Raw genomic sequence first — 15,251 nt, forward strand, 5'->3', positions numbered from 1 at the left:
GGTTTAATGTTTCACACTCTTGATAATCAAAACTATTTTTATCCATCCCTGAACGAAGATGTGTGTATTTGACTGTTGACAAAACAGATCCAGACGGCTCATAGGTGGTTATACACACCAAAGTCATTATATCCTATCTCTGCTTCTGAGGATGAGGCTTATCAAATTTTCACTGTATTGCTTCCCTTTCCATCTGAAGTCATCCTCAGCCCACCCACTGGAATGTCTTCACAATTCCTCCAGAACACTCTATTATATGTAATGAACCAAAAATAGCAGGGTGGAAAATGTGCTTTGCTTTCATCAGAAGATCCATGTACTAGGTCATGGGGTTCAGCATATTAGCACCTAATCATACCTAGAATAACATCCTACAGACAGACCCTCGAAAGGAATACATAGGTTTTTGACAAACGTCATTTTGTCCGGTGCTCCGTGCTTACTCTTATTTGTGGGCAACATGCAATATCCAAAATAAGAAGTAAAACATTTCTTATGATTTTTTTTTTATTTGGTCTGTAGATTCATAAACTTTAAAAATGAAATACAGTATTGTTATGTTTATATAAATTATGTAACCAGATTTATTTTTGGAACTATTTCTGATGAGCTGTCATGCAGTCTCCCTTTGCCCACCACCTTTCAATGGAATCAATGAAAATCATACATTATTTGTATATGATATTTTATTATATTTTAGCCGGCCCCCTGCCCCTGAAAAACTTCATTTCATTCAAGATTAAAGCCTCCACAAGTTCTCATTTTCTCACTTCTGAGTTAATGCTGGTGGCCTGCTATCACTCAGTGTTGTGTGCGCTGAAGTGTTAGCCCGCAGCGCCACAGTGAATGGTTTATCGGGGACACATGGATGATTTTGGTGTCTGTTCTCATTACTTAACAAGTATTTTAACCTTCAGGCAAATCTTCCACATGCTATTTCTACATGCTAGACATTATATTCAGATTTTTAATGACACTGCTTTAAAAGATAAGGCTTGATGTGTGGGTTCCTGTGTCATTTCTTTTTTGATAAGACGCCATACTGGACTGCACTGTCGAATGTCTTTTCCCTTTATTTACTGTAGATAATTGGCATGCCAGATTCTTGGAGCGGACTTTACACATTCCAAAATATTGTCTTCATGATCCAAGTCTGGTATGGAAACAATGGCTGAATGTCATTGACTGGAAGCTTGTTAACAGAGGCCAGCTGCACAGCTTTATGTTTTTCAAGGGTTTAAGAGTTTGTTTAGGAGCACATAGCACTGTATGCTCCCATGGTGATTTCTTTGTTTGGGCTGTTTGAGAAGTCATAGGTTCACAACACACCATTTTCCCCCAAACTCATGTCGTTCCTAACCCTAAAGAATGCCACCAGTGTGAATGAGGCCTAATGGGACACCCCCATAGGGTGTGTTATTGTAAATGACCTCCAAGTGCAGATGAGACCTATTAAAGTCAGTCAGCAGAAGGTTGTTTAACTTGAGTGTTCCCATTAAACCAAACCTCTAGCCAACAAAATAAGCACCTTCTCATAACTTACATAGCGCAAACAGTGAGAGGAGGGAGGCAACTGTAATTTTTGTGTGTGAGTGAGGAGTGGGTGAGACGGGGGGAGGGGTTTAATGGGTGGCCTGTATAACGTCACCATCGCCTCTCAACGTTTATTATACATGAGCATTAGGATTAACGACACTCACCCCTCCCCTAGATATGCAGTCACCCCTCACTATCAGTCCTCCACAGTTTATCCCCCCACCCTCCACCAACATCTGTAAGCAATTGCAGCTTGATGGAAAGTACTCCTCTGACCCCAAAACTCCCTCTCCCACTCTACTTTCTTTCAGTCCCCTCTCCCAGCTCTGTCTTTTACCTCCCGTCTCACCCTCCCTGCTCTCCACCCCCTTCACACTCCAAGCCAAAACTCCCTCAGCTCCACACAACGAGAGACAAGAACTAGCCCAGACGGGAGCAAATGGGCTCTGGTACTAGATCGTGTTCTAGTTATTGTTTACGTTTCATCTGACTTAAGGGTAGTGATCGCAGAAAAAGGTGTCTGACCTCTGATAACTAATCCTGTGATCCTGCAGTTTTATATAGTCCTGCATTAGCATTGGTCAAGAGCTTTTTGTAGCTCAGTACTTTTAATGCAACAATATTTTCCTATATAACTTCCTGTTTCTTTTCATTCCCTCAAGCACCCATCAAATATCTTCTGACCAAATGATGATGAGAGCTTGTACCTTGACGTTGCTCCACTGTGTCATGTTTTCTACATTTTTCAGTTACAGTTTCTTCAATTGACAGCTAACCACAAAATGTTCCTAGTTTAACATGAATTTAAACATGGCGACTACTAGCTCTCACTGTCAGTAGCTTCAGTGATGCAAAAGTGTGTAACCAGTCAATGATAACCAGTGCAGTAGTCCTGTTGGTTCCCACATGACTAGCAAGGACCAAAACAATCAAGTGGAATGTGAGCTGCATCCTTGGCAAATGGAAAATCTAAAGTTTCTGTGTTTTAGTGCAAAAGAAATATCAAATGGTTTAGCACCATACAGTTGAGAGCCACTGCACTAAACTTAACCAGAATATAATTTCCTGTTCTACCCCACCATTTGTCCTTCCCTCAGATCCAGCAGTGGGAGCAGAACCTGGAGAGGTTCAACATGGATCTGTTCAGGATGCGCTGCTACCTGGCCAGCCTGCAAGGTGGAGAACTGCCCAACCCGAAAAGCCTGCTGGCCATCGCCAGCCGCCCCACCAAGACCACCCTTGGACGCCTCGGCATCTTCTCTGTCTCGTCCTTCCACGCACTGGTGAGGAAGGCACCGGGCAGAACGGGGCTCAGGGGAGGGAGAGTTGACTCATGAATGAATGAGTTTTGTAGCGCAATAAGCCATGAGACGCTGTGCTCTACAGTGATTTTAGAGCTGCTTCACATTGTGCCTGACAACGCCTCTTACATCTAAACTACTGAGAAAACTACTGGGAAATGTTTAAAAAAACAAAGCCTAGAGTTGCCTCTCTTTCATAGAACACCAATAACACAGCAGTGTACTAAAGAGAAAAGAAATGTTCGGTATGTTCATTTTTTTTCTTTTTTTCTTACTCTTTAGTTCCTTTAATTCTTTTCTATTTCTGTTCTTTTCTGTATCTTTCTTCACTTTTCTTAATAATTGAAAGCAATTTTTCTACCAAAGCATAAGGAAGAATCAGAACTGTCCACATTGTAATACACATATGTTAACTGTGTGATCTTAAGTTCAAATCTCACAATGTTAGAAAGTGGGTTTGAGCTGATGCTGACTTTATATAACTGTGAAAGTGATGTGCATGACAGAATCAGGGGACCAAGAGCGTCTCCTGTCTAGATGCTTGATTTTTTCTATGTGATACTTCAATTTTAATTTGCTTGATGTCTAGCAGGAACCTTGAAACTCTTTTAATCATTCTAAACTTCACTCAAGATGCGAGACAGTGAGCTGTGAACACTCACTTGTGCGTTACTCAGGGAAAACAAACTAATTTAGATGGTCTGATTAGATGCGGTTTTGTTGAGCTAAATGATTCCAGTGCTGATAGTGTGTGTGTGTGTGTGTGTCTGTCTGTCTGTCTGTCCAGATCTGTTCCAGAGATGAGGCCACACTGAGGAGACGCTCGGTGTCCCTGACTTACAGACACCGCAAGAGAGGCCTTTTCTCCTCGCTCAAAGGCCTGGACAACCTCACCAAGAGAGGCCGGGACAAGAGACCCTCTGCACCACAGGTGTTTTGCACGCACGCACGCACACACACACACTCTTCATCTATTATAACTATGGAAAATATGTGATAGTTTAAATTTTTAAGACTTCGAGCTTGAACTATTTTCATTTTATTTTCATTGTCAAATGTTTTTTTCTTCGGTCTGTGGCAAGTATTTAACTACCAAGCCAATCAGCAGTCACTTTACTGCAGTAAAAGAACATTACCCATTAAAGTAGCAAATTTTGACACCCATACAAATGCTATTTTTACTTTGTTTAGTAGTTGTAGTTAGTAGTAGTTTAGCAGTGAATTTAGTAGTTGGACACACATTCTGTACACAGACACATACACACGATGCACGAGTATACAGATCACACAAAATCTCTTGGGACACCCCTGTGACTGATGACTTGAACACTCATACCCTGAATGCATATCGCACATGACTTGTAAAACATCCCAGAAACACATGCACTCATCGCTTACTCACATGTGCAGAGAGGGTTGTAGTCATACAACCCTTTGAGCGTATTTTCCCCCTAAGGAGACTTTATTAATAAGAAGCATATAAGCTTGCGTTACCCCCCCGCCCCTTTTCTCGTGCGTTTAAGTGCAAACCTCCCATCAACATAAACACAGGGGAACATTCCAAACCCAGGTGCACAGGGGGAGCACAGTCTAAATCCTCTCAGTTTAGTAATTAGCCTCATGCAGACTAGTTATTTATTGATGTTGGAATCCACTACTCTCTACCCTGAAGGTACAACTCTTGAGAATACTCCACATTAGGTGGTCTATTTTAAGAAGCGCTATAGGAAACATTAATTTGCTCATGTTTCTCTAAGTCTTTTATGGAGTTCTCTTCATTAGATGAGGGCGCAGGAAGGGAAGTGCGAGTGTGCTATTGATCACCCCCAGTGATCATCTACCTTCTCTTTTCTTCCAGTCGGAAGTCAGCATGGCGTCGTGTTGTTTGAGAGCTGGCACAGTGAAAGGCCAAGCGTGTACGCGCTGTTCAGAAAGTGGGCCGTTACTCCTGAATGCTTGCAGTGTTGTCGGCTCTCTCTCACTTAGCCTTATCTGCCCCCATCCATACTGCCACCTGCTCTGTGACATTTATGTGTTTGCGCGTTTGTCTGTCAGCGCGTGCGTCTTATTATTTTTTCCGGGGAACTCCAGCCGGCCGGTCTAATGAGGCCCAGTTCCGTTTCGCAGCTCAGAAGGCTGAGGTGGCGCTGCAGCACAAACATGAATTATTAAAAGCCATATGTGGTAGCTAGCAGGCTCCACTCTTGCCTCAGCCCCGCAGACACCAGCAGATGGTTGGTGTAAAGACTCTAAATATTAAACAGCCTCTCTTTATTTTTTTCTGTCGGGTCCCCCTTCCCTTAAAGGCTCTGTTTGGTCCTATTATGATCGTTCTTATTTTGTTTTTTACATGGAGGCTAATAAAGAACAGCTATTCACTAGTAATTGCTTCAAGGGAATGTCTGAGCTATGTTTCTGCATCTGCTGTCTGGCTGTTGAGGAAGTTTTGGTTTCCCATCATCCTCTGTGGCCATTTTGATGCCATCAGTTCCCTGTTTCACTTCTCAAGGTGGAATGGATATAACGCATATTGCTTAGACGGGGATTTGGACAATGAAGCGCTCTGAGGTGCCAGTCTCTCCCCCATGCTCCCTTTTAATCTGCTTTTGCTGTTTATCCTGTTTCTCCTCTCAGTTTCCTCCCTTTCTTCTTCCTCTACCTGTATCTAATACACAATGTCTTGCCTGCTTCTCCCTCATCTAATCTCTCAAGCATATTCGGTCTCCCTCAGCCCCCTCTCTTCTCCTCTTCAGCTCCCCATATCTCAGAGCATAAACATCAGAGCAGTAGCCAGCAGTCTTCTTCCCACAGTCTCCATACTGACTCATCTGTGTTGACTAAGCTTAAATCCCATTTACCAGCGCGACGCCCCGCTCGACAACCTTGCCCCAAAGTCATGCTCTCCCCCTCATCCCCTTCCCTCCTCTCTCATCCGTTTTGTGCAAAGCCATGCGTGTGTACAGTAAGGAGCTGGCCGGCATCCGCTGTGGGAAGTAGGCCAGAAAGGTCCAAGGATTTGTGGGAGGCCGAGTTCGTAAAGCATTCTAAAATTAGCGAGCTTTACAGTGAGACTCTGCTGTTTACAGCCGTTTTATAAATATATTTCAGTGTGGGAGGGAGAGTTAGTGCAGGGATCAAAGGTTGGATGAGGGTTCCCATTGCTTGTACAGGATTTTTTCCTGATAGAGAAAGATGTGGATCTAGCTCCTTTCTGTCACCAGGTTAATCATTTTACTCAGAATTGTACTGGTGTACTCCTTATCAGAGGGAATCTTTCACAGGAAATTGAGCTTGAACTCCTCACAGTTAATTTCAAAGCGAAATATTAACAAAAAAAATAAATAAATAAAAAAATCATGCATGTAGCATCTTCTGATTTTGTAATCCCTGTGGTGTTCCTTTTTGGGAACAAGAAATGCCTCGTCCTCTGCCTTTTCTGTCGTCAGCTGTCGGGCTTATCATGCCTCGCCTGTCTTTTGACAAAGTATCCCAGCAGTACTTGATAACTGCAGCATGTTTGAGTGAGGATTGGAGTCACACCCTCTGATAACAGATGGCTCTGTGTGGCTGCTGTATTATAGAGCCGTTAAAGCCCATTCAGCCCTTTGAGGTTGCAGAGTCACCTTCCAGCATCGGGCTTAGCCTGCCACAACACACCTTACAATCACACACACCAGAGCGAGAGGAACCCAGAGAGAGAGAGGAGAGCGAGAGAGGGACACACACACACTGAGAGATATGAATTGAGGTGCTGGAGGGTGAGAAGCAGGGATGGATTGAGAAGGGATAGATTTAGAGAGAGAGAGGGGTGGATGTAGAGATGGAGAGGTGGAGCACTCATCCTCCTCTCATCTGTAACTGGACTGCCTCCCCCCCTTTCATCTACCCCTGCCCCCCAGGAACCATGTCTTGGTGTTCATGCATGCTCATACACATAAACACACACTTAATATTAACACCTTCAAAGACTGCAGGCCCCATGCGGACCACACACACCACACAGTATTTAATTAACTGCATGCAACATAATATTAGGACTCCCTAATATTATGTTGCCATGGGTGGTAGGGGAGCTTAATGCTTATGAGTCAGTGAGCACGGTGCCTGTCTGTCTGTCCTGTCCATGGTCTGACTGTCCATCTGTGTATTTCAGATCTTTGAGAATGACACCGGGGGTCAAGTGTACTTCCTTCCTCCCAGCAGCACTGAGGTGAGTCAAAGCATTCAGTCCATTTTTTCCATCTACAGATTTATATACGTTTATTTAAAAAAAAAAAAAAAAATTCCACTGCAATCTATAATGTGCATTCTGTTCATATTCAGAGTCCTTTTTGTGGTACTTTCATGTAGCTACCTGCTACAAAGAGATGAATGATGCATTTTGGCATAAAACAACTAGCAGAAGCACGTTTGCTGCTACTTTGACCTCTGCTGTCTCTCATGGTTTTGGTGGTGGGCTGTGTAATGATGTCTCTCAGACACATGGCGTGCTTGTGTATGTGTGTGTGTGTGTGTGTGAGAGAGAGAGAGAGAGAGAGGGGATGGGGCCTGAGAGTGTCTGTCTGTCTGTGTGTAGTACTCACACAGGATCAAAGCAGAGATTCCTTTCATGTTTATCTGCAGGTGTCTGAAAGATAAATACACCGACAGCATAGCTAACAGGAGATTGTTACGAAGGTAGAATGCTGCGTTAAATTACAATATGGACAGGGATCCCAGTTTGCAACAGAAATGGGATAATTGAAGGTGCCGAACAGAAGCACCGCTCGAGAGTGTGGGCGCGTGTTGTCAAATGAGGAACCAGTGTGAACTGTGGCCATCTGAGCAGCCAGACACTGTAACTGCGGCTCTCAGACACTTGCAGGTCACACGCCTGTTTCAGGGAAGTGTGAAATATTACCCGTTTTCAGCTCCAAGCCTCGCTGTCCCTTAGGTACCTTCTGTCAGGGATTCCATTGTCTTAACCGGTCAGTTTTTTTCACTTTGTCACTGTGGCAGCAGGAGAGCAGGGAGCTTTGTCCATGTCCACACCACGCCAAGTAATTTTGAAAACAAATCTATTTTTCGGGGTTTTTGCTTTCCCTGCCAATGTTTTCCACCTGCAAAGACAGCGCTTTTTGAAAACGCTCGTGTTTGAATTTGTTCGTACCGGTCTGGTGCTCTGGTGTTGATGAGGAAGATACAAATTTTAATAAATGAAAATGTTGCATTGTCATGTGATCTAGGCTGCAGTCTTAGTTTCAGTGTAGATGGTGGGTTTGAAAATGTTTGACTTAGAGTGGACATGGCCTTAGAGGTAAGAGAGGGTGGGATGTAGAGGGTAAGATACAGATGACTAGATATCTTTAGCAACCATATTCTAGTAATCATATCAAAATCAATTTTCAAACTCAACAGGCGGTCCTAAACTTTTGTTTTGTCTCCTGCCATCACATTGCCTTCTGAAGTATTGTTGGGCAAGAAACTGAGTCCCTATCAGTTTTAGGGATGCTGCTCTGTAGCTGAGCCTTTGCTCCGATGCCCCTGTCGAGGAATGGAAAGTGAAATCGTGGAATTCCCTACATGGATCGATAAAACAATTTACGTCGCTGCTTTTTACTTGAGCGAAAATCTTGTCCTCAAAGTGTGACTGACACTGAAAGATGAGCAATAATGGACACTTTTAAAAGGAGCAGGATGGCTGTTTTGAGCATTATTGTTCCACTAGATGCAACGATTCATCCTGTGGGACATGTGGTTAGTGTCAAACCTAGCGCCATTAAGGGCCTGGACCCGGACTCAGAAGAGGAGGAAGTGGCTTGGGAAACAAAGATGGCCTTTATTTGATAGAAGCTTTCATGTTGCTTTGAATGCGCTGGTCTTGTCTCTTTTGAGTTCTTCGATCGTTGCTTGAGTTGGACACGAATGTAGAGAATAACTTGTCTCTGCAATCCATTTTAATTTAGTGGGGATTAGGACCCTTCAGGGTGGGAAGTGGGGGGGGGAGAGACAGAGAGAAAGGTTAGCACAGTTGTATTGATTTTTTTTACCAGCACATACAGTTCATCCTCTCCGTCTTGATGACTTGCTCTCAGATGCTGTTGTCCTACTCGGGTCTCTTAAATCCCTAGAATTACTCTATTAAGCAGTCATCTTGCCCTAATCCTTTGAAGTGAAGTCAAGGAAAGGGTATGTTTGTGTGTTCCATCGTGTATCTGTGCACGAGCATTCATGGATGTGTTTCTATGGCTTGTGTTGCCGTATATGTGTGCATGACCGTACGTCTGCTTCCTTTCTGTGGAATCTTCCCCCCTCCAGCTGTCTCAGCAGGCCATTGCTGTGTTGACACTGTTGTTAACGCCGCCATATTGTGACTGTTTCATACCACACCGCGCTCAAAAGGAATTATTAAGAGATGAACTGTACAATGAAGTTGCTCCCATACAGGCTACAACTGTATTCACTTTAAATAGCACAGTTTGCTACTTCAAATCCACCATCCACCCACTCCTTCTGTCAGACCTGAGGCAAAGCAAGTAGTCGTGTACATTTTGACAATTTGAGGAAAAAATACGAATGCTTGATTTATATTGTTTTACAAGCAAGTTTCTAACTTTCGAGGCTTTGTGTCTGGCAAGATCACGCCCCACTTGAAGCAGTTCAAATATTTGAAATGTATACAAATGTGTTTTTGCCCAGTGTATCTGCTGTTTTTGTCAGTAAATTCCAGAGGACTGTTATGTAAGTATAACAAGTCGGAGGTTAATGGTTTGGCCCCCTTCCCCTCTGTGTTTCTCCACAAATTCTGTAGCACTCCCCAAGGAGCAATGAAATACCACCTTAGCCCTGTGTTTTCTCTCTCACTCCTCCTGTTATCTTCACTGCACCTCCATCTCATGCACGTGTTTCTTTTTCGCCACACCACCTCTGCTCCTGCACTCTGCTGCTCATGAGTTCCCCCACTTTCAGTTCTGAAGTCTAAGGATGTGCTGTGGATGGACGGTGCCATGTCATGTCACTGTGTGTGTGAGTGGGTGTAGTTGCATGAGTGTGTCATAATGTCAGAAAGAGGAAACTTTGGGTGGAGCTCCAAGGAAATAAAGTGTAATACTGCTTTAATTAACTCCGTACAGACAAATGGAAATAGGATGAAATTGTCCTCAGTTACCGTTCAGTTCCTTGTTCACCAATGTAAGCGTTTCTATTTCAGTTTGTGCTGTAATATTTGTATCACCCAGTTGCTAAGTGGAATATAGAGGGTGTTTTTATACAGTGGTCACCAAACGTCCGTTATTCCACATTCCATCTTTAGAAGCCGCAGGGTGGAGAGCGGCTAATTTGGAAAGTGTCTCCACACTTGAGAGGAAAGACTGAAGTATTGGTTTGAATTATTTGGCTGAATGCAAACCTAAATGGTGTCCACTCTTCTTTTCTCTCTGTCTCACACACACACCACACAGAGTACTTGTTGAAGTGCAGCGCGTGCCTCGACCGGCGTCTTGGCAGCCTTTAATGGAACGTTGACCAGGCAACCGTCAGTCCGTTACAACCCTCTCCGGCCATGAATGAGTGTACAGTGTTAGTCAGCCGCTGCTCAGGTCACCGCAGGCAACCAAATCTTAGTTTCCAGTCACGCCATGTTGCTCGGACACAAGTGAGGTGGTTATGCAACCAGTCGTCATGACAGCTTGTTTTTTCATCGTCAGTTTGTAAACATGACCTCACATCCCCAAAGGGGTGAACATAGGTGGGTGTTGAAGTGGCACTTTGTTTGCCTCCATCCCTAAAGGTTAGGGAACCATTTTGGCAAGAACATTGGTAGCCTTTGAATACACCAACTGGCTGGAACACTGGTGGCCTTTATTTTGGCACACCTTCCTAAGGTTTACCAGTCAAGGCGACGTGTCGTTGGAAGACGAGGCGAATATTTGTCTGTGCGGCTGTGTTTTTCCGAGCCACGCCGGGCAGAATGCTACTTTGTTGTCGATGCCAGAGTGTGCCCTGTGTGTTTGTTGGGGTGAGCGGAGGGGGTTGACTCTGTCTCCAGCTAATGTTCTGAATCAAACAGACCTCAGTTTGTCCCTGAGGCCTTTGGTCTCAGGGGAGAAGGCCTCTTTCCTGTGGGAGCAAGGTGATGCATCAACAACAGCACACTAACAGCTTCTGAAACAGACAGAAACACTTGCACATTAAACAGAAAGCCTTAGACATCCAGACCCCCTCCCTCGCAAACTCTCTATTTGTGGTCCCATAAAGGAGTTAAAAGAACACGTCACACAGGCCTCGTCACTACAGCAGCTATCGCTCTTGGTCTCGTGTCTCAGTAATTCCTCTCAGTCTAGCCGAGAACCCAAACCGTTTCTGTCAGAAATGCTGAATCATTGGCTGCTCCAGTCCATGAGGTTTGGTCCATTTGGCATGATTGTGTGTTTCCTCAAGATGTAAAGTCTTGATAGTTGTGGTTGTAGGCCACGCTGTGGCATTCCCACAGCCCCACAATGCAACAGTGGCGCTTTTCCCTCCAGAGACACAGAGTCGCAACCAAAACCCCCAAATGGCCGCCTTTGAGGGACGGTGGCTGGCTAACCCCAACATTAATACCCAGCTCAAACCTCACTGTCAATGCCACTGACAAATAATTGCCTTTAAATGGCTGTTTGGAAGCTGATTTTGAATTTATTTGTGTCACACATCGCTCAGCTTAAAAGTAGGTGAACGCTTTTTGGAACCAAATAAGTCTAAGCGCCGGAGAAGTGTGCAGATGAAATCTCATAATCAGACCTGCCAATAGGCTCCTGCCAGTCCTCTTGTGTACACAGCCATTACGATGGCTATTATGTGAAGCAACTGGCATCTATGTTGTCAAATGAATTTCTGAGAGGCTAATTGTATGGCATCTTTGCTCTGCTCCTTGATCCACAGCCAAACCAAGCATTTAGACTAATGGCGCTGTATTGATTTGTGTGCTCTTAGTCAAACTCAGCCTCTCTCTAACTCTCTCTCTCTCTTCCTGTTGCCATTTCTCTCTCCCCCCTCCGTCTTCGCTGCTCTCCTTCACCCTCCCTCCTTCCCTACAGAGGCTGGACGTGCTGGCCAACATCTACTCCATGTCGCCCCCTGAAGGCGGTGTGTGGGACGGCAGCAATGGTGCCACAGAGGTGCTAACCTGCATCTACATGCCAGACAGCCTGACGGTCCAAGTTCCTGCCAGAGGAGAGCAGACAGCCGCCGTCCTCCTCTCCTCTGCCTGCAAGGTGGGAATGGTGCTGAGAAATGACGACTTGTCACCAAGATGATGAATTCCAGGTCTTCGGACACAGTTCTGCCATTCTGTCCGAAAGCAGCGGATGTGCCCTTTCTGTGATTCCTGTGTATTTGCGGTTGCGATCACATTCCATAAAAGATCTGTTGCCGTTTATTTTACCCAAATATTATAATGCGGAATTGTTATGCACATTGGGTAGTCATTTTGAGGATATTACAATGATTTTTTTATTTCTTTAAATCAGTTGTTTTAGTGCTTGTGTGATCCACTCATATCTTATTAATGGTGAATGTTAATGTTGGAGCATATGTGACAACAGATCCTGTAGCATTATACTCCCAAGGGTTTGTCACAACACAGTCCCTCATCCCTTCTCATGACCCCACCCGGTCCCATAGGTGTGACTGCAGATGGATGCGCATGTAACAAACACACTCACACACACTGTAATCCCTTGGGCAAAGCTATTTTGTTCCCTGCAAATGTCTTGTCACCTAGAATGAAGTCAGTAGGTAATTCTGCATTACACAGCTTAGCTGTATGGCAGCTGCCAGGCTTGGCGTGGCTGCATGAAATATGTATGGATGACTTTGTGCATACAGGCTGTTGACCATTAGGGCTCTTGTGTAAATAGGTGAAACAGCTGGACCCGGGCTTGCACTGCCTCCGTGCGCACAGGCAAGTGGGACAGGATGTGGAGGTTCGACACTTGGCTCCCAACGAGCTCCTCCGAGACGTGGTGAGGAGGACACACACACACACACACACACACACACACACACACACACACACACAGATGTTTTTTAATCTTTATTAAGTCCCAGTATTTATGGATTATTTTCTGTCACTGAAGGTGCATGACAAGTTGGAGGTGGTTCCTTTGAATGTATTCACTCTGCACATGAGCAGGCCAAGCGGCACTGGAGACTTCGGTGAGTTAGCCACAGAAACACACTGAGACGTCTGCCTAGTTGTACATTCAGTTTCACGCATGCATCACATGAAACTAAGTTAATCTTACCCTCTCTGTGCTTATTTGTCTAACTCTGTGTATTTGTCTGTCTGTGTCTCTCTGTCTTCAGGGTTTGCAGTAACAGGACACATCGACGCTCAGAAGAACAGCAGGATCTTTGTCAGCGAGGTGCTTCCTGATGGCCTGGCCTTCAGTGAAGGTGCCTCCCTGCTTGCTGCCAGCAGTGATGTGTGTCATGAGTAATGTCCTCTGCGAGCTGTGGCTTCTGAACACTCATCTCTTAATAACATGTATGTGTGCGTGTGCAGGTTTGCGCCCAGGCGATGAGATCCTGGTGCTGAACGGTCGCTGTGTTTCGGGTCTGGACCTGGCACTGATCCAGACGCTGTTCGCCGAGCAGACCCTCCATTTGAGCCTGAGACGTGATGGCCCGCTGCCTCCTGCACACTGCCCCGTCCCGCCTCCCAGACACAACCAGGAGGCTCACAGCAAGCACCACCGAGCCAAGTCCTCCTCAGGTGGATACATCTGCATAAACAACCACAAGCACTGCATGACACTCACATGAATATGATAAGAAGTGAGACAGACACTTGCTGCAGACACACACACACACACACACACACACACGCACGCGCACACCGAAACCAACACAGTCATTTCTTGAACTGTGTTTGTGGTTAGAGGCTATAGATTTTTGCCTGACAGAGGGACTTGGTAATATTGAAAGCACATTTGATATTGATACCCTGTAGATTAAGTTTGTAAGCTTCACATGGGCGCCTGGCTGTGACAGATGGCGAGAAAGAGAGAGAGAAACTGAGAGAGAGAGAGAGAATATCATTCCGCCTGTGAAAAGCCACAACTTGGCAAACCCATCGGGGTTCTGCTTGCTCAGTTCTGTGTGCATGTGTCTTTGTATATGGGCACTGGTTTTAACAGTTTTCTCTGTAAGTGGCCTATCAGCAAGCTGTCGTTGCACTGTATTGTGTTTGCATACGAGTGGCCAGTCATGCGTACCTTCACTGAAAATTATGCAACAGCATTGAGCCCAGGTTTGTTGCTGCTGTGCTAAAGAATATCTACAAAACAACGCATTCTACCATACAATATGCTCAATATCCTGCCAATATCTTGTCTTTTACACAATCTCCAGTCGCGGTTGTGTATGCTGAGCAGTCAGATGGAGCAGTTTCGACACCCCCACCCAAGCTAGCAGCCTCACTTCCCCTCCAGATCTCTACTTCCTTAAAAAAGCTCGCTGACTCTGCTAAGGGTTCAGTCAAAATTTGAAAAGAGGATCAGCAGAAAGCTCTAGATGATGTTTTGCATCTCTGTGTGTCCTGAAGGAGAAGAGAGACCAGGAGGTGCTTTTGACCTCACAGGGCTCATTATCACTGTGAATGTATAGTATCCTGTCAGTTGGGTTTAGTGTCAGTGTGAGTGCAGGGTGTCACAGCTGAACAATAAGGTCATCTCATGGAGCCGGACAAACACAGCTGATGCCTGGCTGGCTGACAAGAGTTTGTTATTTTTCAAAGCTGGCTTGACAGGTAAGGGGAATTTTGACAAATAAAAATGATGTGCGGCACTATTGAGTTTGGGTTTTGTAAGAATCAAATGTTTTTTAATAGATGTGGTCAGGGATAAGCTCAGATTACTACTATTTCTGTAATAACCGATGCTGTTGAGAATTTGTCTCAATGTTTGCAGGGTAGGCACCAGACAAGGTACACAAATACATGTTTCTGTCTCCCATAACTAGTACTGTGCACACTACCAATGCCAGCAATAACTACATAAATTAGTCAGAAATAGTCTGTTAATAGGCCTATTTATATGTAATAAGTTCTGAATTTTAAAATGAAAGCAATAATTTATTTTATGAAATTCAATTTTTTTAAGAATTGGTGTTATTTTCTCCTTTTTTAGAAAGTCAATAGAGAAAGACAGGGAAGATTTGTAGGAGGGGGGATAAAATGAGACAGAGGTCCTGGGCTGAATTCAAATCTGTGATGATGCAGGTCCAAAGTACCCAGCTGATACACCAGGCCCAATAAACAAATTAAACAATCAGTTAAACCAATAATAACCTATATCATCGGCTGTACTGCTGACATTTTCCTTCTGAGTATGCAAAACATTTTATACCTTTCTATTTTCTCTCATTATATTTGACACCAATAAAACCCATAAA

At 44.5% G+C, this 15,251-nt stretch overlaps 1 protein-coding gene across 1 annotated transcript in view; it reads left to right on the plus strand.

Moving 5' to 3' along the window:
* The window catches only part of tiam2a (TIAM Rac1 associated GEF 2a), a 78,657-nt gene that overhangs the window by 37,649 nt on the left and 25,757 nt on the right, over positions 1–15,251 (plus strand). Inside the window, exons 7-14 of the mRNA XM_030044180.1 lie at positions 2,634–2,819; positions 3,625–3,768; positions 6,991–7,047; positions 11,894–12,070; positions 12,716–12,820; positions 12,935–13,013; positions 13,164–13,253; positions 13,363–13,572. Coding sequence (XP_029900040.1) covers positions 2,634–2,819; positions 3,625–3,768; positions 6,991–7,047; positions 11,894–12,070; positions 12,716–12,820; positions 12,935–13,013; positions 13,164–13,253; positions 13,363–13,572 — 1,048 coding nt within the window. The remainder of the gene's footprint in view (positions 1–2,633; positions 2,820–3,624; positions 3,769–6,990; positions 7,048–11,893; positions 12,071–12,715; positions 12,821–12,934; positions 13,014–13,163; positions 13,254–13,362; positions 13,573–15,251) is intronic.

This window comes from Myripristis murdjan, chromosome 22, assembly GCF_902150065.1.
Source record: "Myripristis murdjan chromosome 22, fMyrMur1.1, whole genome shotgun sequence".
Taxonomy (NCBI): domain Eukaryota; kingdom Metazoa; phylum Chordata; class Actinopteri; order Holocentriformes; family Holocentridae; genus Myripristis; species Myripristis murdjan.